The 27,748-nt window shown below is 36.1% G+C and overlaps 1 protein-coding gene across 5 annotated transcripts in view; it reads right to left on the minus strand.

Moving 5' to 3' along the window:
* Positions 1-22,980, minus strand: part of LOC126372309 (heparan sulfate 2-O-sulfotransferase pipe) — an 82,297-nt gene extending 59,317 nt beyond the window's left edge. The window contains exons 1-2 of one of the 5 annotated variants that reach the window (XM_050018003.1): positions 22,864-22,980; positions 19,438-19,692 (exon numbers count right to left, since the gene is read on the minus strand). In XM_050018003.1, coding sequence (XP_049873960.1) covers positions 19,438-19,481 — 44 coding nt within the window. In that variant the 5' untranslated portion in view covers positions 19,482-19,692; positions 22,864-22,980. Of the gene's footprint in view, positions 1-19,437; positions 19,767-22,708 lie in introns of all 5 variants that reach the window. The other 4 variants (XM_050018006.1, XM_050018005.1, XM_050018002.1 and 1 more) reach the window with 4 other exon arrangements.
* Between the last annotated feature and the right edge of the window lie 4,768 nt (positions 22,981-27,748).

A 27,748-nucleotide genomic window follows, 5' to 3' on the forward strand; every position in this document is an offset into this window, starting at 1 on the left:
TATTTTCATGCTGTGGTGATGTGTAGAGACTCGCCGTATCTTCTGCAATAAATTAAAGTACCTACTTATTGAAACTTGTAACTATCAGATATCTAATGTATTGTGTGTGTTTATATGTATTGATTGGGTTCGATTTCGATTCCCGATGGGGACATTGTCGAAATCACTTTCTGAGACTGTCCTTTGTTTGGTAAGGACTTTTCAGGCTTGAATCACCTGATTGTCCGAAAAAGTCAGATGATTCCATGCTTCGGAGGGCACGTTAAGCCGTTGGTCCCGGCTATTAGCCGTAAAAACACCTCCATCAACCAGCATTGGAGCAGCGTGGTGGATGCTCCATACACCCTCCGGTTGATTGAGAGGAGGCCTGTGCCCAGCAGTGGGACGTATATAGGCTGTTTATGTATGTATGTATATGTATTAATTGATAGGCTGTGTCACGTAAAGTTCATCATAAGTATCCATCTTAGGACTACGTATTGTCATTGGAGAAGTAGTGGCTTGAAATGGTTCGTGTAATAACCTATTGCCGTGTCACCCGTATGCTTCGCGAACTTAGCTGTCACATTGCCGTGTATATATATAAGAAATATTAGCATTAGCCTCCCACTCTTATGTGCTCTGACTGTTTGTACTGTAGAGCATTAATCAAGATAAGTGCCACCTAATGGCTCCGGAATGAATCATTGTACTATAGATCATTACTTAAGGAATGTTACTAAATAAATCATCATTAGACAAGTTTTTGTATTTGCTCTAATATTAAGTACAACTGTTATATGGTAGTGGTTCATAGTCATTCTATGTAATGTGCATGTGTTTCATATATATTTAAATGGTGTGCTCATATGCTCGCAATGTGCGAGGATTTTTCCCAACAAGATTGGCTGTATAAGCCACATGCGAGCAGATGAACGTCGGAGTTGAAGCAGTCGCCGTAGCCGAAACCGGCTGGATCATATCATCATGAATCATATCATCATCTGTAATGTGGCGGATTGTTTGTTTTTCCTATCCAGAATGTCTTTGGCGTCTCATTTAAGTTGGTGATATGTTTGAATATGGAGTGCATGTAATGAAGCCACACGCCTTTATTGTTACAGGTACTGTCACGAGCATTAATATGTATTATACACTTTGGTACCATGTCACATTAACTTTTTTGACAAATTGAACTATAAGTCTCACTAAATGTCAAATATGCTAGTGCGACAAAGTCCTAAAGTGGGTACATTATATTGCTCATGACTGTACCTACATGCGTAGCGTAAATCATGATATGATTTACACGCACACATAAATTTAAGAGCCACGCTCTTGACGGTGTAGGGGAAGACAAAGAAGAGCTTATATGGATCAGATTAAAGAGAAGGCGAACGTCGTGTCTTATGAGGAAGTGAAGGAATTGGTCTGTAACAGGCAAGAATGGACATAATTTACAACACTCAAAATAAGTTTAAAGATTAAAAATAATAAAAAAGTTTATTTAGGTAAAACCTACGACACACATATGCAACAATAGATAGATTGTCATATGTTTTTTTTTGTAGTAAGTAGATAAATGAAACAGTGCAATTGCATGTCCTTTGTGTAAATAAAATGATAGAAGAACAAAATGAATAAGTACTTACCTAACTAACGGCTTGAATCTTACCTACGTCAATTTTCACACCTATTGTTTCAATATATTTAACAGAAAACTCAGATACAGATTTTGGTTGCCAAATGCCAAACAGTTATATAAATGTCATGAAAGTTATGTAAAATGATTCAAGTACTCATACATTTCTAAAAGTAAGTACAGTCATGAGCAATATAATGTACCCACTTTAGGACTCTGTCATACTAACATATTTGACATTTAGTCAGACTTACAGTGCAATTTGTCAAAAAACTTAATGTAAGTAAGTAAGTAAAATGTTTATTTTTTCATGAGAAATACAGAAAATATGGGTACAATAAAAACCCCACAAAACCAATTCCTCGGTTTGTCTGTGGGAGTGGAGTTCGCTTAATGTTATTATGTTTAAGATACTTAAAGTTAACTTACAGCTAAGAGATCTTTTGCATGAGATGTTTAAATAAAGATTTTGTAAATTTATTCATATGTGACATGGTACCAAAATGTATGCATATTTATGCTCGCGACCGTACCTATGATAGCTGCTTATTTAAATGAAAGCACGAGCTCGATCCATTACTTTTTTTGCCCATCCTGACATTGACACGTACCTGACACCATCACTAATGTGCGAAACTAAACACCGGTCACAACACACAGATCAACCCGAGATTAACTGACTGACAACACAGACAAGTTTTTTACAAGTACTCTTTTCTAACATTTAACTTATTAATCAGCTGTCATGTATCACGCGCACGCCGTAATTATAAAAAATATTACAGCTATTAGCGCGAAAATTTGATTGGTCAAAATATTAATAAAAAGCTAAACAGTAATTATTAGGAAAAAACTTTGAACTCTGTTACCTACTGTCACGATATAAGAGCCAACTTTGTGTGATTGTTAACTTCTATAATGTTAAGTATGTATTTTAGGTTAAGGTATATATTTCTAAGGGTCTTCATTACCTGGTGTAACTAAATAATGAATCTTTATGGTGTACATACATAGAGTAGGGTAGTTTTCAAGTAGTCAAATGAGTTACTGTGTACTAAACGTCAAAACACGAAATTACTATGGAATTTCTATGAAAAAGCAATCTGTGACGTCATAAAAAAACGTGACAAAAGTCGCACTTATTACCCCCTCCGGTTGATTGAGAGGAGGCCTGTGCCCAGCAGTGGGATGTATACAGGGTGTTAGTGACATCGTAACGAATACTCAGAGGGATGATTCAGACCATGATTCTGAGTTAATATCAAGTGGAATTTTCCGTCGCAAAATTCATCTTATTTTTTTAGTTTTTTTAAATTATTTTCAATTCTATACTTTTGCGATGGAAAATTCCACTTGATATTAACTCAGAATAATCAGCTGAATCATCCCTGTCAGTATTCGTTACGATGTCACTTACACCCCATACAAGTACATACAGTAGCCATACAAGTAGGTATGGGTGTTAGTGACACTGTAACGAATACTGAAGGGGATGATTCAGACCATGATTCTGAGTCGATATCAAGTGGAATTTCCTGTCGGAGAAGTCATGAAAATTTTAGAGCTTGTTTAAATTATTTTCCGTTCCATACTTTTGCGACGGAAAATTCCACTTGATATCAACTCAGAATCATGGCCTGAATCATCCCTCAAAGTTTTCGTTACGATGTCACTAACACCCTGTATAGGTTGTTTATGTATGTAAACGATTTTGTCATCTTTAGATCTGTCTTTATTTAGTAAGTACTACCCAATTATAGGAAACTATCCAATTATATGACATGTACTGTATATGTTAGTAACCTATGTATACATAATTAACAAATTACCTGTGAGTCAGCGGAGGCTTCTATCGCTATCCCAAAATGTAAAATTGATTAAACGATCGCAAAGCTATGTATATTTATAGTATATATGAATATTATACACTATTAACATACCCTATACAATAACAACATAGGTACACAGATAATGGATCATAATACAACTGTTACTATTAATGGACTATTCATCAATTACAAATAGGTACTTAATCATTTGATTAATTTAAAAAGCAGCAAATAGGCCGATAACACGGTCATTTTTCCTCCCACATTATGTCCGTTACATCTTGAAGCGAGCTGTATTGATCGATAGACTTTTTTGCCCGTAAAAACATTATGAATTAACCATAGGCTCTGTTCCAAGCCGTTGATTATGGAGCAAGTTAATCTATTTAAAGCCACTAACGATCTCCTACGACTTTACTTGAAGAAAACTTTGTTTTTGCTAAACGCAATAGTTAATACATTATGCGTTTTTGCGAAGTCTATCCCGTAGTGAACAAAGTTCTTATAACTGCCGATGTCTTGAATAAAGACGTAAATCGTGCAATAATGAAGCTTCTTAAGTATATGTTTATTATTTAAAAAGCAAACGTACAGATGTAACACCTACTTGCTTGTAAACTGTACTGCTTGCCTGTTTTACATTCATTTAATTGAAAGTGCGTCACCTCAAATTTGAGAGTTACGAATTTGCACAATATTAAAACATTAACAGCTATCTTCGCAGAAACTGATAAAATAATCCTACTTTCTGTATATTACTTGTAAGGTATTATTAGTATCTACCATTAAAATGTCAATAAACCAACAGATATTTTTATTCTAAAACTATGTAGTAGTATCGGCCGTGTGAATAAGGATGTGGCGAGTGCTCAAGTGTGCCGAGGAAAGCGCACCACACCCCTAACGTGCACTAATGAAGGTAATCAGATCGCGGCATAGCTTACTGGTAACCCACTCGGCTTGTGGTTACACTGGCGCCGGGGACGCAGTTGTTATAAATGTATAATTACTCTGTGACATTTAAGGTGTATGGATTACGTTTACCCGTAGTATAATTAAAATTGCATACTGATTAATTGACTAGACAGCTCTAGGGTTCCTTAGTCAACTTGGAACCCTTAAGTTTGACGTGACCCTCTCAATTTATATATGTCACGTTACACCTTATTAGGTAGGTACTAAAACATAATTTTGATAATTCAAGCAACCTGGGGTGTTAAAAAGGCAATTCATCTAACAAAGCAATTATTTGATATTTTTTTGCATTGGACACTTGTCAAATTGCGATAGTTATTGCTTTTTTATATGAATTGTGACCCGAATGTTTCCAGAAAATATATCTGGGCCTCTTCAAGGCAAGAGTGAACGGGCACTTTTTACTAAGAACTGAGCATGTCCCTGCTGTGACATTGTGGTCAAATGATTGACCTTCAATGAAAAAAAAATGACCATTCAGGACTTATAAATATATATTTTTAAGAATATAAAATACAAGCTATAAGATAGAACTACTAGCTTCTAGCTAATTCCGGAGCCTTTAGGAATAAGAGAATCGTGTGTGTGAACAACAAGGTAATTCAAGTCGCCATTGCTCTCTGCTAACCCGCTAAGTATCACTTGGTATGTAGGCTGGCGCCTTGTTCATCATAATTAAAAACCGTATACAGATAAGAAGTTGTTACCGCGATGTGCGAAAACATAAACATAAACAATTAACACTCTAATTGACTGTTTAAGTGTTGAAATTATTGAATCCATAAAAGTCTTTTTATAAAAAAATTATAACATTTTCAAAATATTTTTGAAAAAATGCAAAAGAAAGGCGAATAACCTTTGTTATTGGGCTTGTAACTTGTTGTTTTGACTTATGTATTGTAGACTTGTCGCATATAAGATTAACTACTTGGTTGGACAATTGGACTTGCTGAGGGCTCTCACCCGGTACAAAATTTAAGATAACAGGCCAGAGAGTGGCAAATCTACAATAAGTCACGTCAAAAAAAAAGGTGTACGTTGCATAATACAATTCATTTTTATTCCACAACCTAGCTTAAGAATAGATGTGTTGTGCAATAATTGTCTGAAGACACAAATAAAGTAAAAAAATACGGCTAATGGGCGTATTCCTTTTTATAAAAAGCATATACTGCAACAGGGCGATGGTAATTATGATAATCATTTTAAACTCGTCACGTTCATAACTTTATTTTTTAATATAAGTAAGTAGAAATAACATGAAGCCATGCAGTTAACCATAATTGTCCTTACCCTTATTATGAGTTATGACTAACGACTACAAAAAGCAAATTAATTACTAGCGAAATTGTATAGAAATATTTCTTATCAGTGCTCCATAAACCTTTTTTTTGTTTTGGTTTTCCGAAGGGCAAGGCAAAGGGAACTTATAACTAGTCCGCATAAGCGGACTTTATAATCTAAATAATTAATACGAAGTGGTGTTTTGTGGTTAATGATCGCATTAACTAGCAAACATTCGCGACAGTGTTCACAAAACACCACTTCGTATTTATATTTACTTATTCGTATTTATTTAGATTATTCAATGAAGAAAGCAACCGTCCCCGCCAAAAAGTCTCTGCTCCATAAACCATGAACATTATAGGGCGCGTTTAGTAGAGTTACTATAATTGAAAGGAATAACCTACCACGCTGTTCTACTGCGGTTTTGAAAAAAAAAACTACTTGCAAACCGTTAGAACTGATGATCTGAAATCTCATTAGGCGTGTAGGTAATTCTTATTCATTCGCCGTGAGTCATGTCACTTTTTAAATTTTTCATAAGTATAAAGTTATTCATATAAATTTCACGTTAGCCGCTCACTTGACAGATTTTAATTAAAAAAGTAAACTGCATCGTAAAATGACAAAGTAATTAAAACTTAAAATAAAATGCATGTCAAACACTTCCATTAACTTGTCAACTGTTTTTTAACATTTTGCAGTTTTTATTGCGAAGAGTGCTTGTGCATAAAATGTTATGAGGCTGCAGTAGAATAACATTACATGACATATATGTAGAATTTTTATATAGTAACATACAGCAATTGCTCCCGTAACTTTCTATCATCATCTTATTGGTGTCCCATTCTCCATTCTTGTCTATCAAAGACCAATTCCTTGATTCCGTCACTTTTACAAAACTTATTTTGGACAGTTTTCCGTTTACTACGTTTGTACGTTACACTAAGTATATAAAGTATATGGGTCGGTATAAAGTGCGTGAATCTTTAAAACTGACTAAATAAATGTAGTTTAAAATTCTTACGCGTATTTTGTAGCTTTATTATGAGAAAGGCAATCATAAATATTATAATATGCGTAATTTCAACCCCATCAATGCAGCTATTTATGATAAATTATGCGCTTTAAAACATACCTACCAAGTCGACGTAGATACGAGACGTTTATGTACATTTGCCAACTTTCTATGCCTCTTATAAATTCTTAGAAAATACTTCAAATAAGTAAATAGATTTTGAGCAGATATATACAGAACAGTCAAACACCAGTCAGTATTCATCAACATATGAACTACTAGTTTTGCATACAAAGACCTGTTGTTTCCCTCTTGCCCTCCTAAATTGACATGGTCATTGTATTGTCTTATGGAGGTCATATGTTTAATTTAATATTTGTCTAAAATCAAAACTCCTACGTCGTGCTGTAGACTAAAGGAGAACTTAAGTATATGGTAACTAGATAGAATAGAACCGCCGCGTCGCAACTTCCCATGCTCGACCCGTATTAGACATAGCGCGATGAAAAGTTCCTTTCAGGGTTCGTATCTCTTACCCTAAAGGGGTACTTATTAAGTACATGATAATTAGAATAAATAACAAAATATCACAAAAAAATATATCGATAAAAATGTCGGTGGATTGGTCAAGCCTTTAGAAGACCTTTGGAACACCCGTCCCGCTCTGACTTGGGGTGCGCGTGGAAAATCCAAAAGAGTTAAAAACTGGGAGCAAGTTACAGAGGCTGCAAAAGATCGCGAGGAGTGGAAATTTGTTATTCGAGTCCTACTATTGAAGGCTATTTTGTAGTGAGCATGCGCTCTGACTCGCTGTCACACTTTATGCGCGAAGCGCGTGCGCCACATTATAATCACGCGTCTGCCTATGACACGCGCCGCGTCGTCAGTGAAAGCGCGTGAATCAAATTACCCACTTAGATTTTTCGGTCTTCGTTTTTGCTAGCCGTAAAATAAATCCTCTATTCACGTATATAACCTAATAATTTGCACTGCACTCAACATTCCATACTAAAAATGGTCATCATTCAATTTTGATCTCTTGAATAACATGTTTCGTTTTGACATAGGAAATACATAAATAGAAAATAAAAGATAAACATAAAGAGTACAATAGGTGGCATTATTGCTAAGTAGCATCCTCTTCCAGACGAGCTTTGCATAGGAGGTATTGAATATTATTTGATATACTTAGTAGAATAGTTTGGATAAGTATAAGTAGTTAATTAAATGTCAGTCAAATGTGCAATTTGTCACTTCAAAAAAACAGTCCGCAGTCACATTTGAATGCAATACATCGCGGCAATCTGGCGCAGATTCAAAATGATGGCGGACATAAACGCATCTCGTTATACTGAAGACAGGATGGAAACCTTAACAAATTACCGTGCGAACGCGACGAGTCACACTGTAAATTGACAAAAGCCTAATAAAAATACGGTAGTGACATGTTTAGTACACAACAGACTTGCGAACTGATGGTCTGTACTACATATGGGCACCTTAATACAATGTTTCAATGTGAAACACGGCTATAACCTTTTAACGGTAAGAAGTCACTCAATAAGTGTGCCAAACAAAAGACATCAACGCGCTCCGAAAGAATATTATTAAAATTACACAAAAATAGAAGAAAAATACCTATTCATATTTCAAAAATATATTGTTTTTTTATTCTTTTATTTTTTTAAGTCCGATGATTGTACCTCCCTGTCTGATATATATTTGTCCTAATTATTATATTTATATTTATGCAATAAAAAATAAGTTTGTACTTTACCAAGCCAATACTTTGTAATCAGAAAAAGTAAATGTTTATGTAAATATGATTATGTTCGCAAGCTAAATATAGAGTCTGTATTATAGAGCAATCTACAACATTAGTTACGAAACACCAATTCCGCATATTATTATCTAGTATATAATTTATTTTAACAGCCGTGTTACTAATAACATCCTATGTTGCGAACGTATATATTCCATAACATAGACAGAAACAGAAAGCTCGGTGAAGCGTGGGTACTTAGTTCATCTTGCAATGGATGTACAATCAAACAGCAAAAGTGCAGTCACTGAGCCCAGCGAATTATTTGTAAACAGTGGTGAAATTATGAACGATTAGTTGTCATAATTATAAAATGTATGTTTTTGTAGGTGTTTTTGGTCTATTACAGAAACGACATGTAACCAGGAGGTCTTATGACCACTTGCGCAACCAGTTAATTTATTACTTTGCAAGAAACTGATTGGACTTTTGCACCTTATCGTACCTATGACTAGCCCAATTGGAAATGTAGTCGTGGGCTAATGTTACTTGGCCGAACAAATGAAGAGCTCTGAGGGCTCTCACCCGGTACAAAATTTAAGACAACAGGCGAGAGGGCGCCTAGTTGGTCGCGAAACTCGACTCAGGGCGTCGTTTGAGAGAATTATATTTGATAGAATTAATCGACCCTAGTGGGCCGATAGCGATAAGCACTGAAAGAGGAAAATCGTCGACCACGCCGGCGGAGGTGTTACATTCCATAACGAGTGCTGTGAACATCATTCACTCTATGCTTCTTGTCATCCAGGGCATTAAAATGATATGATACATTTAATCTAAATGAGATATCTACCAAAAGTGGCTGCAATTGTTTTATAAAGCTCTCCCCTTCAGGCGCTTATTTACCAAAAGTTTGCTGGTTGATATATTGATATCACTTTTGTATAAAAAAATCGCGAAACCAGAATTGACGAGAACCGACAGCTTTTGTCAAGAAACAAATTAAACTATCGTAACATTTTATTCGATTCCGTGATATATAGTCTCTGCTTACCCCGGTGGGAAATAGGCGTGAGTTTATGTATGTATGTATGTATGTGATATATATTTTTTTTACCTTTGATGGGTTGCTCTTGGCCCCAGACTTGCCCGAAGGCATTAACGAGGCCTAAGATGGAGCGAGCTCGCCCAGAATATTTAAGTATTATCAAAACATATTATTTTAAGAAGCAACTTTCATAGCATTTTATGAAATTTAAGCAAATAAGCGGCGAATATCCGATGACTGCTAATCATAACTATATATTAATAAGAGTGTATTTTCATATACTTGTGAGTAATACTTATAAGTATATATAAGATAAAAATAAATGAACAGAAATACTTACAGAAAAAAGAGCACAACTGGCAACCTAATTGCTAAGGAGCAATCTCTAATAATACTGTACGTAAGCTGTAGGTGTTTTTGTCTCAACACTCTGTTGGCAAATTGCAATAATGCAACCTTCCGCTGCATCAGCCACGCACAATATGCTCTGATTCTCACACGTTGCATTTACTACCTAGCCGGTAACACTTAGAATCCAAATTACAGGTGACGCTCAGTCTCACGTGAAAGAGTACTAATTAACAGTAAGCAGCTTTGTCTCCGCTGGAACTAGGATGAGGAACTGTGACGGCGAATTAAAAAATAAAGATAAGTGATAACAACGCAATGTGGAGTTGAAAAATTTCCGGCCAAGTAGTTAATGCCATCTGCGGCAAATCTACAATAAGTCACGTCAAAAAAAAAAGGAGTTGAAAAAATTTAGAACTCAAACGACTATATTCCAATTGGAGTAGTCAGAGGACCATCCGTCGCAAGATGAACTTAGTACACACGCTCATCGATTTTTTTTTTACGTGACTTATTGTAGATTTGCCGCAGATGGCACTAACTACTTGGCCGGAACGCTCATCGAGCTTTCCGTTAGACCAACGTGATAAGATCGAGCCGTATCACCACCTATAATGGACGAGTCAACGGCGTTAGTGAAAACTGGACATAAGGTATCAATATCTCATTGGTGCAAGTCCGGTACAGGGGTGCGAACCGACGCTCCCCGTTTGAGAAACAAGCCAGACCAACTCACACACACACACACGTCCTAAGGGACTTCAAGAGTGTCTACAAGTTGCCTTCTGATTACTTGTAACTATGACTAAATATTTTTGAAATCAGAGAAACCTTGAAAATGGGATATAAATAAAAATCATCATCACCAGCCCATTAACGTCCCCACTGCTGGGGCACGGGCCTTCCCTATGGATGAATAGGGAGATCGGGCCTTCAACCACCACGCGGACCTAGTGCGGATTGTTATTAACGACTGCTAATGCAGCCGGGACCAACGGCTTAACGTGCCTTCCGAAGCACAGAGGAGCTCGAGATGAAAAAGCCTTTTGCGAAAGTAAATAAATAAAAATAATAGAGTGTAAAGATTATTAAACTATAAAAAAAATACAGTCTCATTACGAAGATAGAAAAGTTTTGATTGCTTTAGTTACTTTAATTACAAAGTTTTTATATTATTTTATTATGGTATTTTAAACTAATTAAACTATTAACATTGCATTTTATGGTGGTTTATTTACAGTAAAAAATTACTATGATATAGATCCGCTATACCTACCTCTTTATTATAGGTAGTTTCTTTACATAAATTCATATTAATACTCTATTATCAATTTGAATATATGTACATAAAATACCTATAATAAAGAGGTACAGGAGGGTACAGGGGATTGTAATCAACCAGAGTAAGTTTAAGCCGACCTAGCGGATAGTAAATTAACTGTGTTTAATTTACTGTTAATAAACCACCATAAAATGCAAGGGTAATTAGTTTAAAATACCATAACAAATAGCCGAAGAATTACTTCTTCCACATTTCCACGTCACGGCGTCGTTTTAACGTGAAAATTCACTTCGACTATTTGTTATGGTCTTTGGGTATTTTTGGTATTTGTATTTGTTTTGTAATTTTCTTTTCAATGTACCATTTCTTTATTATTATTATTTTATGTATATTTATACGCCTACATGCAGGCTGAACACATTACAACATTGTTATTTGAATTATTCTACCACCTTTTTGTATATTATGCGGTCTCGCAAATCAATTGATTTGATTTGATTTGAACGGAATCGCTACATTTTACGACGTGGTCAGGCCCCAATCTACTCGACAAATATTGTTTTAAGTTCTTCTGGCGGCGTTGCTACATATTTATTTCCTTTATAGGATATTTTTATTCACACAATAATTAAAAACAATAAAAAAGTCACCTTCTCCAATGCTCACATCGAGGTAAGGCACCCAACAAGCTGGCAGCATTGACTCTCTGAATTGCCAAACTTATCAATAATTTACCCAACTTAACTTATCTTTCCTTTATCAATTACTTAACATTTCATACAATTGTAGAAAAAAAATGGAAATTCGTAATAGAGCGAGTAAGAAAGTCTCGCCACAACCGATCCTATGAATCAAGCTCGAACCCTGAGACGGTTGTGGTTGACGACTTGCACATCCTGCTTTGCGAAACGGAACCGTATTGCGTAGCGTTATGGGTTATGCTAAGATGCGCAAGAGTTGCGGTTTCCGCCGCGTGCCATTGTCTTGCAGTTATCTTGGATATGTGTCAGTATTATAGCGCGATGCAACGTGACAAGTCCGCCTACGTAGATGTCTGATTAGCTGCAGGGCAATGACTTTTTAGTTGATACTATTTTTTTTCTTGACGTGATTTACCGAGATTTGCCTCGTTTGGTATTTAATTTACTACTTGATTGGACTAATGGGGAGAACTAAAATTAAGATAGATAACATGTCTTAGAATACAAGACAGTTAATTAGGATATAAACGAAAAAGGTTACCACTTCGGCGCGAAGCCGACTTACTTAAGTTGAAATTGGTAACATTTATGTTTAAATATGAACTAGGTACATTAAAATCCAATGATGCCAAACACCACATAGACAAGACATGTTGGTTTAAAAACCTCCGAGATTGATTCGGGTTGAGAACAGGTTCACTATTTTGTCCCGTTTGACTCCTTTAAGAGAGAGCAACGAAAAAAAAAGAAATGTACTTAAGGAATATAATATTTGAGGCGACAAAAGAATGGATAACACGGTAATGTCATGAATCAACCGCGAGCACTTATCTGTCTTATAAAAATCATCTTAATCACGACGGAATATAAATTATAATTACTCATTAATAAGTAGATTTAAAAATGTCCGTTCAGCATACAATTAAATACTTTCACAAACCATTAATTTCAGGCTTATCGATCAAAACACGAAATCTTTAAAAGCAGGTGACAAGTAGGTCAGTGCCGAATTTTCCGACACATTTAATAAAAAGCAGGTGTACTATCGTAAAAAACTGATTTTTCCAGTCTAAAAACTAAAATACCTTGTCGAATGTCTAAAGAAGAGCAGTCCACTTTCTATCGAAGGCAATAATTGATTGGAGTCAATCGGTGTGAAGTGTATTCGGAAGAAAGTGCCCGATGGCAGAGTCGCGACACCTTGCGTGCACTGAGTTTTAATACCTCGTCTACGTAAAGTGGAACGACCATCGCGATGTCATAAAATTTGCACTCTGATACCATGGCTTTCCCATAATTGTCACACACAAGAGACCCACTCTTTTTATTGCTGTAATCGATAATATAGTGATACCTTTTCTAAAGCATGAATAGATAACGGATATATCTATGCTGAGAAGAATAACAGAGATTTGTTATGCACTGCTTCACTGCGTATTCAAAAACTAATACAAGTTTTTAGGTTAGTAGGCAATGGATTTTCATTAGAATATCATCTGTTTGAAAACATAAAGACTGACGCAGGTAATTTCAATGTCAACTAGATAAGAAACAATAGAAACAGGGCTGCGTGGTAACGTAGCACTGTCAACTGTGAACGTGCGTTGCATCTAGAACATTCGACAATCATTAAGCCACAGTCATTAGGTCATTACCGCAAGAAAGCAAAGTAAATGCACAGATACATGATATTCATATGAATGGAAAGAAAGTAGACGTTCTTCCGCAAATCGTTCTTTTCCGACGACATCACCTTTTAATCTCGACTTGGAAATTCGAGAAACCGTGCGCCCCAGTTTTAAGAAATTGGCGCGTAATTATCAAATTATCTTATATGGCTCAGATTCTCACAACATATACCATGGGTTCTTAAAACACGGAAGGGCAATTACTTATTTTTGTTTACAATCGGTAGCCTTATTATCATACTCAGAGAACGGTTCGAGCATCATTTACAATCACTTTTTAGGGCTTACATTCGCATTAAGCTGGTCTTTTTGGGGACGGGACCAGACTTATTTACAACCTAGCGCTTGATATAATTTGTTCGTGCACTGTACGGAAGTCATTATACTTACCATCAGCAATAAAAACTTGTCGACCCATTAGCCGAGTTCTTCAGAAACCCGAGACAATCAAGCGAGCGAACCCGCCTGATACATCCGAACGGTAAGCAACACCAACAAAAACACCACTCATGCACTGACCCCGGCAACCAAATTATCTAACTGTTGCTCAATTTTGGACCCAACACACGCAGACCTCTCAATAAAAGAGCCCATTATTGAACTTGAATTCCAATACTATTGTTAACTAGATCGGGGCGCCCCAACTTTCAAACTGTTTAGACGAAAATTCCAACGCTCAATTCTTTTGTTAATGTTTAGTTAGCCATGCGCAGAGGTATGTCTTACTTAACGCTCATTGTGAAGTAGACATGAAAAGGTTAAGTTTCGATACAAAAGAATCATCCTTACCGACATCGGAGACACAGAAATCTCAGTGAAATACAATGCCGGTTATTTTCTACTCATACATGATAACATTGCCGGAAAACTCGTATTGTCTCATGACTGTTGGTAACAGACTTATGGTTGCAAAAATTCGTCAAACACGCTTTCTGATTTCGTATGCTAACGTAAACGTTCTTTAATACAAAAACTATTGTTTAAGTGTTGTTTGTCTAGTTGTTTGTTATGCAAAACTGATGTGCATTAGATGGTGGCGGCAATTTTATCGGCTCATTGACATGAGCTTTACAAAAAGTATAATTTCATATCAATCGATAAGTGTGTAGGGTGATGTGTTGACGTGCAGCTATTCAGTTATTCGCTATTACAGTATTGTGAGGGTCGGTAGTGAAGCGTAGCTGTAACGGTGCGGGCAGCATGATGACTACGACCTCCCCTAGTCGCGCTAATACGCTATACACCGTATAAATAACTTGTAATCAATGTAAACGCTGTAACAATGATCGATAAATATGTCTAATAGGTATATTGAAGTCTGATAACGCTGTGAAAAGCTCCCGGGCTCATTTTCCTAATGTGCAACTATTGTTTAAAGACGTCTATAGTCACAGACTATATTTTCCATTTAATGATTATTTCATTATTTATTTAAATATCTACTCTTTTTAGTATTAAAGACACTGCAGTACAGATGTCATCTTCATCAAAGATATTTTCACAAATCTAATATTTACTTACACGAACTTGTCGAGAGACAAGAATTCCAGAAATGCACAATTTATGCAAACGAAACTTTCCCCTTACTATTAGCATAGACAATAAATAGAATGTGTTTACTAGTTAGCTAACTCGGCTAATACGTTCGGAACATTAGGAGAGTTGCAAAAATTATACAACAGCTGTAAAATTATGCATATTGTAGAAATGCAGCCGGTGAACGGTAATAAAGACATATTTATTACCAATGACGCATCTGAGCGTGTATTATGGCAACATTCGTAATTTAAAAATAAAACGACGTAACGTGTCTAGACTCGGGGAAAGTAATGGTCATCTTTCTTTTCACTCGCCGAATGATACACGCCGGCGTGGGTGCAGCGATTTCGTCAAATGGCTAATAATAGTAATTGTATCTGAGCGTCTTCTATTTCAAATTAAAAATTGCGTAAGTACATGAAATTAACTCATAAAAAAAAGTTTATTTCGTTTACAATAACCTTAATTAACAATAATCAGGGTTGGAGCCTGCTAGTAAGTGCAAAAACACCTGTGACAACAGGATCCGCTCCTCCATAGCCATTCTTAATTATACAACATATTTTACCGCTTATGTTGGTAGTTACTTTATTTTTACAAGGCAATTAAGTTCAGAGTTCTTAAGGAACATTGAACGTACTCATCCAAACTTTGATTAACGTGGAAGGAAATATACATATAAGTACATTTTTATAATCCGTCAAACAGGAATGGATTGTACTTAAATACTTAATTCTTACTAATTCATATGTTGTTCTACCAACAAACTATTTTATAGTTTGGCGGAACTTAAATATAATCAATAAGTATGTTATCTTGAATAAAAGTACTTAAAAAAATACATAGATTTTATCATTCTGAGGAAATGCATAGTTTTATATTTAAAGCGACTATATATGAACACACCCCGGATCGTAACTCAAGCGTCTTGTCTTCTTTATCTGTACTACATACAGTGGCTCACTCCGTATGTATCGACAATTGGAGCGTAAACGCAATTTCTCGGCAAAATATTTCTCCCGCGATCGACGCTGAAGCTGAATTCAGATTAATATTCTAAACACAGTTGTCTGCAATCCATACTGTTTTTGTTATAACGTTATAGATGACGTTATCTACCCAGATGTGCAACACGATGTAACGTACTGTTATTATACTTTCAACACATTAATTCATCTGAATGTAGGTAATTCTGTCTATGAATAGTAAAATGTGGCATGTGTCGGAGCAATACATCAGACTTTTACTCTCCGAAGAATAAATAAAAAGGACCGTAGTGTTAACTGGTTAATAAGTCTTCGCGGGCGGAGACGATTAGAGGGAGAAATCTGTTAATTGCAACTCTCGTCACGAGACAACAGGGTGCATTATTACAACGACTTCCGTCAAGTTTATTGTGTTAATTAGATCAATCTCCGACAATAGCGAGCGATGAACCGCGACTATTGTCGGCGACAAAGAAACGTGGTCAAAGAAACTAGGAACACCATGGCAGATCAATAGACCAAAAGAAATTATTAGTAGAAACGCGTTTGTTTACCATAATAACCATAGTAATTACGACGTACACGTCTATGAAATAATTGCTATAATTCTTCTCACACAAGAAAATGCATATACTTAAGTTGTAAAAGCTGTGTTCATACAGCGGATATAGGAACAGAGAATGTTGTGAGTATTACGTACCTATTTGTATCACGGAGTTAATTGTTAGGTATTATGAAAACCTGTATTTGTGGTTATAACACAAAGAATTGAATCGTAAAAAGAAGATGGGTAAGGTATTTTAATAGTATAAAAGAAAGACATTTAATTTTCTTACTTATTAAAACAATACAGGCTACGATACCACATCATAAGGCTATGATAGGCAGGTTATGATTGAAACTTTGTCACGAACTTCAAGAACATAATTACAGGTTTGTAATTTGTTGTTGTAGAAACTGAAAGAGTCTAAATAAGAACTTTCAAAAGAACTAATTGCTAGAGATACTTGCACCGCGTATGGGTACATTGACATCGCTGTCAATATCACCGCACTATTGTAGGAAAGGTAACAATGCGCCGCCGCGGGATGTGACAAAAACTGTCGCGGCGTGAGTCGTTCACCCCGAGGAAATCGCAACATCTGCGAGTAAAATCAACTCGAGAAACCATCGCCAGGAACTAATCGATATTGGGTACGCCCATATCTGGGATTTGTATCGATTATTCGGATTAGCGCGCCCGTGCGCAACCGCACGGAAACAGACGTCATATTTGAACACTGAAAATTTCCGAGAAGACTTTCTATTTCAGACCACGTTCTAGTTTCCGCAGACGCGATTACCAGTCATTATATACAAATTCATATACTTACAAACAAGACGTTCTTCATAACACACGAAATGTTCCTGACTTACGATGCAATTTAGGCTTTGTTCCGCGATGTGGCCGTCTATAGAGAGGCTGATCAGAATATCGAATGGAAACAGATCCGCAACTAGGGCGGAGCCGTGCCGACGGCAGACAAGCTGATGAATGACACGACCGTCGGCATAATACTATCATTGTCATTAATAATTTGGAATAACAGCTTCTCAATTTTCAGTCGATTATCGACGTAATTATAGGTACGTCAGTTGAACTTCGCTCATGCCGAATTTTGTGGGTCATCGAGTTTTTGTTAAATTAGAATGGGGATAAGTAATCCATGTATTTCTGAATGATTGGACTCGGCGTCATCCTAATTAATTAGGTAAGTACATATCCATAATATATTTTTTTATTTTCTAAAAATTTCAGCATCAAGTTACAACTTTTAAGATGTTTGTGATAGATAGATAGATAGATTATGATGGATTCCTATTTCTGACCTATGCTTATAAATCCTGTAAGTATTATAACTTGTCTGTAGGTAATTCTTTCGTTATTCCGGTTTCGTTGTAGAATGAAAATAATGGATTAGCGATAAAGATCTATTTGACATTGTTTTATTGTAATTTCTTCAAGTCACGCAAATCAAAGAACATTTATAGTTCATCATTGTTGACTGGAGGTTTTATTGAGAATTATTTCTGCATTCTAGGAAAAGATTGTGATTGGTAGTTACATAATATTATATTGTAAATTTTTACTTTAGTGACATGTTGCCAGCCAACCGCCTGTACGCCTGTAAGTAACTACTAATAAATCCTTCATGTTAGACACAGAAATAATATGCCTTTGTTGACCTGTATGACATATTTGTAATGATAAGTAGCATATAACTTTTTCATAAGTTGTGGATAGGAAAACATAATGAATCCAGACATTTTAAAAGCTGTTTAAACGCAATACCAATTATCCAACAGGCTCCACCAGACTGTGTTTTATAACACGCGTTAAACTGAATAAAAACCTCCATAGTGCTGTAGTTACGTAGAGACGACAGCAAGACTAATTGCGCCTGCGCTTCCTCCACGTTGTGGCATATGATCTATGTTGTTGCTTACTAGTAGATATAACTGGACATCTTTTACGGAAGTACTTAAGGAGTGGTGAGTTTAATATTTACACAATATTCTGCGGATTGCTGATTTTCGGTCTCATATAGGTATGAACCAGGAATTTACATAAACAAATGAGTTGAGTGAGGCGAGACTAATTCGTTGCATGTCTCTATAACTAACTACTATAACCGTAACTTGCAGTCCGCATATCGCGCGGAACGGGATAAAAAGAGAATTGGTTTATTTATCGCATAGCCAACAGCATCAGCTTACTTATCACACCGCGCACGATATGCAGGCGCTATGCTACAAGCCCACGATGACTACTAAACAAAATTAATGGATGACTTGGGAAAAAAATATAGTGCTGATTCAATCTTGACAAATTCTTCGCATAATTAAAACACATAATAACGGGTTCTTACCGCGTTTAAATGGGGATTTGAGACTCCCGATGTGTTTTAATTATGATAATAACCGCGTACTTAAACTTAAAACAATGTATAAATTCTTCGCATGTCTCTCTGCTTGGCAGTAATTTTTTTTTGGACTTGACTTATGGTAGATTTGCCGCCAATGGCATTAATTGCTTGGCTGGATATATGGGGAGCGCTGAGGGCTCTCACTCAGCAATATCTATCGGTATTTCGGTATTTTTTTTTACCTTTGATGGGGTTGCTCTTGGTCCCAGACTAGCCTGAAAGCATTGACGAGGCCTAAGATGGAGCGAGCTCACCCAGAAGGTGCCTGTTCACTCTGGCCTTGAAAGCACCCGGGTTATTTGCATTCGGAAATAAAGAAGACGGCAAAGAATTGCACTCCCTAGTAGTGCGCATAATGAAGGACGAGTATGTGGTTTATGAGGTACTCACCGCTTGGGCACGCTGATCCGTCGCTGCCGGAACAGGTGGTCCATTGTCTCGTGTGCACTGAGCACTCTGATGGACTGTCCCACACTAAATGCAGGAAATTATTAACTTTCACTAGATCTCCGCCTGCCAGACATACACTGTTCACGTCTGTGTTCACCTACCGCACTAATGTTCACTCTATGTCCACAATAGCTCCACGTTCGACTCGCTTTACAGTTTTATAGCTTCAGTGAAGTTTATTTGGTCTATTTCCTACTGATAAACGGATACGATTTTATTAGCATCTATCTTTAGCCATCCCGCAGTACTTTTAGCTTCATTTAAGTATACTGTGAAATGAAAGAAATTAATTCGCTCTAGAGTGGTAGAAAAGATCTCAAATTTACATACGTATATACCTATGTGAATAATGTTTCAAGGTTAGAAAAGAAACTGGACTTGAAGCAGGCGAAATAACCATAACTTTTTTTACCCTAATTGGGATGTAGTCGTGAGCTAAGTTAAGTATTTTTCAATAAGAGAATGACAGATTGATTCTGCAACATCATTTTCATCCACTATGACAAAAAGAACTAGATTAATTGTAAGTACATCAATATGTAATGAATAAAACATTAGCCGTAAATCAAACAACTATTTTTGGATATTTGGTGATTCGCGTATTGGGTGAAAGTGAACGCATGCGCGGGCGCCGGTCGGTCCCGCAACTCTCTTCGCGTTATTATTACCATTTATTATAACTCTTGAAACACCTTTATAAACGATAAAAATATATTTCATTTTAATTACATTCCGATACTAAAAGAATTCAGTGTTGCATTTGCTATTGGACTATAAAGTTTCATTGCTTTCTTATTCTTCATTCCCGTCTACATAAATGATACGCTTTCATTCGATTTAAAAGACATTCAAGCTAACTAGAAGGTAAATACGGCTATAGTCTTTTACCTTCTTCACAAGAGAGGACGATGAAGATTTAAAAATAGCTTTATGTTTATTAGTTAAGTAATAAAGTGTACTTTAGAGTTTTAATAGACTTTTAAGAAAGTGTACTTTAAATCTTTAATATATCATGTATGTAGAAGTAAAATATTTTTAAAGTCAAGAAAATCAGTCCATGCAAACTTTAACGCCAAACTCGTAACGTGACATTGCAAACATTTAATAAATCACACACAACTTGTGTCGTGATTAACTTTGTTATTTAAACACACAACTTTACTTGTCTATTGATTTAGTGCTAGGTGTGCGTTTACAATTTAAATTGGAAAATGAGTATAATTTTCCTGGAAGGTCGCGAGCGCGCTTCAAGCTCGTCGAAGATAAGCAGCGTTTAAATACGAGAGCGATGGACTCCACTTTACGCAGCCAACGTCCATTAAGTTCATTTTCCACTTAAAAGGTTCCTATCTCTGAAGGGATCCGGCACATTACCACTCTAAGTTCGAGAAACGGTATCGTGTGCAAAGAGCTTAATAAAATACAACCTATTGTCCGCCAATGTGCGTATTTTACATTCGTAGCGGATTTGTATTTACTATGTATAAATTAAGCAGATTGTAACAACGGTAACACACGTAACGAAAATAATTATTATTTACGCGAAGTTAACACTGTAAACGATTAATAGAAGATAACAGTGATTGGCGGAGAAACAACGCGAATTCCTAGGATTAAAACACACGGGCGGAAAATACTACCAAGCAAATTACTCCATAATAAATAGGCAAAATAATTATTTATTAGAAGTTTCAAGTATATCTTCTTCTGTCTTCTCTTACGGCGATACGGCTTACCATGTTTCACGTTGGTCTAACAGAAAGCTCAGTGAGGTGTGGATGTAGGTAGATAAGTAACTCTAACTACCCCAATCGGGATATAGTGGTGAACTTATGTTATGTTGTCTTCTCTTAATTTTCGTTTTGAAAGCCAAGATAATGCGTATTTCGGTATCGGTTTTTCCTCGCAATTATGGTTCAGATTATGCCGCGGTGTTATATTGTGTACCTATGTATAACGCAGACCAGAGCTATCCCGAAATAGTCTTTATTGCTCGGTTTTTCTCTGCCCACCTTTGTTAATACTGTCTTGAAAGAATTGCGTTTGTACAGGCGTATATGTGTGACGTTAGATCATAGATATACTTTGAATGACAACGCGAGATGCCTTTGAACCTCAGTCAGAATTCACATATAAATCTGTCAGCGACAAAACCCAATCTTTCTGCTATTGTAACCGTGGGAGATACTTTACATTGTAATCACCCTGAACTCTGTGAGACACCTTGTTAAAGGATATTCTGTATGCGAATTATTTCCTTAATTAGATAATAAACATCATTTGTTTTTTTAATTATATAGATAAATAAAAAATCAAATTACGTCACGTCACCCTCCACGCATCTTGAGTAATCTACAAAAGCTAGATTACTGAATCATTCTACCACTGTCGATAGCCTAGACAACACTCCAAAGGATTTACTGTCCGCATCAAAGGAGAATAATTTAATGTAATCTACCTAGACCGTACCTACTAAGTACGTGCTTAATAGGTAAGTTTCAACTATAAAAATAATTCAACCGGAGTAACCAACATTCTCAGTTACTTATTAGAAAATGTATAAGTAGGTAGCATAATGAACTGTAAGTTTGTAATGAAGCAACGTGGTATTAGAATGCTCGACCCAGGATGTCTTTATAATATTTACTCAGAAGTGAGAAATTTTTAATGGAAATCTTTATTACGTTTTTAAATTTAATAAGTAACTTATATTACTACTTGTAGTTACATAGGTAGACAATTTTTAGAATACATCAAAATGAATAGTTTGAAGATAGAATGCGCTCCCGTGTATACCACCTGGGTCTCTGATCGCGTGACGCGGCCCACTGAATTAATTGAATTCGCCGGGATCGCGGGCGATTAGCATAAAAAGTTAATTACCCTCCATCGTGCCACTCTTATCACTTCACCTTAAAGAAACTCTAAGTACTGAGGGATAGCATCACAGACTAACCTTTTAATTGCAGTTAGAAGAAGAGTTCTATGAAAAGTGCTATTTTTATAACCCATAAAAGCAAAAATTCCTAATAAATCTCAGATAAATAAACATTAAAAGGGAGTCTTGACTTTATTCGCTCATTAATAACTTCAACTTTGACTACAGCTAACTTAGTGACTTATCTATACCTACTACACAAATATTAACTCGGAGGGAAAATTTATTAATTATTCTTTGACATAATTATTATAAACATTGTATTATTATTACCATCATCATCAAGTGAATTTTAAAATAAGTATCTACTTTATTTATAAAAACTGAAAAAGTAATCAGCTTTTCTAAAACCAATGCTTCAATATTTCCAATTAATAACAAAAAAGTCCTTTTTAGTTTTTTACACACTTTATAAAAAATCACCTTACTTATAGGTATTTTTTTGAATTCGGAATAGTTATTTTGTTTTGTTTCACGTAGCATGCGCGCGACTTTCTACGCGATGTTTTAGACGCGGACGATGCCGAGGCGTGCGGCGTGCGGCCTCGGGGCCTTATGTCGGAACACTAGCGACTACCCACCGTAGAAGGCTGCTCGGCTCACCACTCACAGCCACTTGCCTGCTACCTACCACTCTACCACCCGCCAGACGCACCGGCTCCTAGGGGTAACTTTTATCAGTAATCTAAGAAAATTCGCCAAAGGGAATGTAGCGACTTTAAACAACGTAAGTGAAATTAATGCTCAAAATTAGCGGTGTTACCTATGTAGAGTATATAGAGTATATTTTTTAAATTTAATCAACCTATATACGTCCCACTGCTGGGGACAGGTTTCCCCTCAAGCAACCGGCGGGGGTATGGAGCATACTCCTCCACGCTGCACTGTGGGTTGGTGGAGAATATAATTTAGGAAACTTTGTAATTATACTTACTTACCTACTATATTACCTAAATGTCATAATTTATGAGTGTAGCATTTTCCTGATAAGTAATTATAAATCTGAAACATGTCAAATGGACAATAAATTTAAAGCGTGTCGCATAATTTTATAATCATTAACGTGGAATAATAACTAAGGGGAGTTTTTCCACGTGTGTGATTAGAATGAGCGCAGATCGTTGTTCGAGGTGCGCACGCGATCATAGCGACAAATTATCGGCTTATCCACTAGTTATTGTTCATAAACCGTTGCCTGCGCCAGATTCGCCCCGAAGATTTTCAATTCCGCGAGAAAATTTATATTTTTCGGTCTAATTGCGAAATGGTAAATACTGGAATTGGTATAACGGTCGACTGTCATTATACTATCATGATTTGTAATTGCCTGATGCTGTTCATATTCAAATAATCGCTGGGCGGATGGCTATATCCGACCTCTTTAGTTATTATTTCCTCATTACAGATTTTTGCCTAAAGCGTGTCTAGAACTGTACGCCGCCGCGCCTGTCTGGGTTCGATAGACAGACTGTAACCCCTGATTAAATTAAAAACTATGTTAGACGTAAAAAAGAAGCACATTTGCTTATAGTTCATTACTCCTAGGTTTATCTACTATTATTTTATATTATCTCGAAAATGTCTAACATAAAGAATGATCGGTGGCCTCCGAGAGCACCCCACTTGATTGCGCAGTCAAGTAGTGAATGCCATCCGAGCAAAATCTTCGTCAACAGCTTCTCCAGACGTCAGGTCTTAACACGAGTTTCGTCGCTTGGAGGCGAGGCTTTATCTGGAGGGTGGAAACCAGCCACGGCCGAAGCCTACGACCAGTAAATGCGTCGCTTGATTAGCACCATCCAGGAGATGTAATTATGTTACCTACTGAAGAAAGATATTTTAATAGGATTACGAAAGCAGTATATAAAGCGAAGGTATAAGCGAAGGTAGGCTGGCAGAGGAAGAACTAGAAGGACGTATATTGACCAAATTAAAGATGTCCTTAGGAAAGGGTCAGTCTACTCTAAACCGGCATGCGTGTAAGAAACAATTGATGACTGTGGAGGAAGCAAGAGAAGTGTGTCAGGATCGAAGCAAATGGGATTCCTCAGTCTCTGCTTACTCCGGTAGAATATAGGCGAGAGGTTATTTATGTATGTACGTTAATTTCAACCAAATCAAATCAAATATACTTTATTGCACACAACATACAAAACAAATTTACACAAATGGACGATAGATATAGAATCAATCTGAATTTCGTTAAAATTGTGCTGTAAATTGAGATATAAAGTTAGTTAAGTATTACCTAATTTAAAAGTTAAGTTTAAAGACTTACTTATGTACAGTCATGAACAATATCATGTACCCCTGTCGCACGAGACTTACCTACGGTTTAATTTGTCAAAAAGTTAATTTGACATGATTTCAAAGTGTATATGTTATACATATTACTATTAGTAGGTACTCTATATATGTATTAGTAAGTATAGCTTTTTACGATAAATCGCTCCTACTGTAATAAGTGAGCGAGGCCTATATTATTTAGATAAACCGTAAATTCAACAAAAACGTGCCCTGATTCCTTTGACAGTAAACACATTGTTGATTTTAATTGAATTTTCAACCGACAATGCATGCTCTATGATTGATGCAGCTGTTCTACTTATTTTACATTATCAACGTGAATATATTTTCATAGCAAAATAAAATCATTACGACTTCAGAATTTTTAATAAAAAAAAACATAATCTTTACTTTTTATAAGACAGATTTTGAAGTCGGTTTAATTTTTATAAATTACTTTTAATTTAGGTAACACCAATAACCAGGTACCTACATTATCAAACGCTCAAATGAAACCAGACCTTATAATCAATTCGTTTAATGTATAGTCGACACACCCTTGACCGTTTACTAATTTTCATTAAAATTTTTCAAGTGTTTACGCTGATTCTTGTTCCAAAGATATTTATTTGTATATATTAATGATCTATAAGGTTAGGTTAGCGGACCCTGTGAAAAAACGGGATAATGCTGTCCCTAACATTCTCCCGATGATGATGACTATTAATGATCTCTAAACATTAGTGTAGTCGAAACACAAAATTCATAATGATTTCATCATTTCGTCTCCCTTATCACCATTCGACAATTATAAAAACTACTGAAACCGTTTTTTATTAAACTTGCACTATCGCTTTAGTAGTGATGGTATATAATCCGATAAAAATGCAATACTTACATTCAATAAAATTACCTCCAACAACTCCATATTGCCTACTAATATAGGTACCTAACACTGATAAGGGCCTCCGTCATACAAAAGACATCAACGAGATGTTTTTGCAAAACTAATGTTAATCATAAAATAAAACTATTAAGCCGATTTTGATGAAACTTTTATTTATTTATTTATACTTATATCTAATAGTACAAACACATCACCATTACAGGCAAGCCCAATGCGATGATGGAAAAACAAGGTACCTTTAAGAAACCAAATAAACATTCATACAAAATTAACAAAAAAAGAGTCATCGAGTAAGAATTATTGCAATACGATACTACACGGTACTCCTGTGCAATTTAAGTGTTTTTTATAAACATAGACTATATCCCTACATGACTATAAAGTATTACAGTCATGAGCAATATCATGTACCCACTTTAGAACCCTGTCGCACTATCATATTTGACATTTAATGAGACTTACGGTTCAATTTGTCAGAAAAGTTAATGTGACATGGTTTCAAAGTGTACATACATACGGGTCAAATTAATAATGAAGTAAGTTAATTATTAAGCTAAATAATTAAAATAACTTGAATATCTCCCCACATTACTTGGTCTGTACCTAATAACCATCGTTCCCGCACTGTACCACACCACTCGTGGTACATTAGCCGCAATAAAGCTCCAGAGAAAGTTTCATCCTCGTAGTAAGTTCGAAAGTGCTCGTCACAACTAAGTATATTATGGATTATAGCGCCTTTATAACGACACCGTTATCAGTAGTGACAGTGGTCAGACCTATTTCGCCACTTTCCTTTACAAACATTTTAAAGGTAGGTAATTATTAAATTACTTTTATGTAGCTGTCTATAGATATGGATTATAAGAATGTGAACCATTTGAAGTCCATACGAGAGAACTAAGTAGGCAGTAACAATTACTTAACGAAAATTTGAAAATGGAATTCTCTCATCTGGATAGTTACTTCTGTGACGGAATAAAGAATGCTTCGGTGACCGTTTCTCAGAGAGTTTCTGTTTATTCTTCTTCTATTGTGTGGGTTGTGAGGTAGATTACCAACCTCATCCCCAAAGTCAAAGGCCCCTAAACATGACTCATGTAACGACTACGTACTTACACCAGTGAGTAAGTAGTAACTGGGACCAAGGGCTTAACGTGCCTTCCGAAGCACTTCGACAAAGGATCATCTTACTTTCGGACAATCAGGTGGTTAGCCTGTAATGTTCTAATCAAACTAGGGATCACAAAATGATTTTTGTGATATGTTTCCACCGGGATTCGAACCCGGGATCTCCGGATCGTGACCCCAACGTTCAACCACTGAACCACGGAGGCCGTTCTGTCTATTAAATACCTAGCAGCTTATGACATAAAATAGAAAATATGTAAACTTTCGCGGTTTATGTAAATGTATTCCACGACGGTTAACTTCAATCGCGTCTAGTTTCTCACATCAAGAGCCCACTTCTTGCAGTCTCTCAATCACAGCTGCACACACAATATCATCATCATCAGCGTACGGATGTCTGCACTCCAACACTCGTACACTACTTGCTTTTAATAACATTACCTACTTTCATACATCCGCTAAATGCAACCAAGCTTTACATCGCTTGAGACTTTGGTTTGTATTGGCATTCCAAGTAATATCGAAAACTAATAGAATGGGATCAATTTGCAGTTACCGACATTTTATACGATTCTGCTTTTTATCAGACAATGTATCTAAGCCGATCTCCGTACAGGGCATCGTTTAATAACGAAGAAGTGCCTTGTGCCGTTCAGTAGAACAGTTATTAAAATTATTAGTTGTACTTAGTAAATTATGTCAGTCATGTCAGGGGCCTATGGCGGCTCGATAATAACCCTGAAACCAGGGTTGATGGTGTTGGTAATCCACCTCACAACCCACACGATAGAAGAAGAATAAACAGAAACAGAAAAACGGTCACCGAAGCATTCTTTATTCCGTTCCGTAACTATCCAGGATGAGAGAATTCCATTTTCAAATTTTCGTTAAGTAGTTTCTATGCTTATTAAAACTATTCTTCCTTTCGAAAAATTACACATCCGGAGAAATGACTTTAATACTGGTGGGTGAATTTTGTTTAAATAAGT

Source organism: Pectinophora gossypiella, chromosome 14, assembly GCF_024362695.1.
Source record: "Pectinophora gossypiella chromosome 14, ilPecGoss1.1, whole genome shotgun sequence".
NCBI lineage: Eukaryota > Metazoa > Arthropoda > Insecta > Lepidoptera > Gelechiidae > Pectinophora > Pectinophora gossypiella.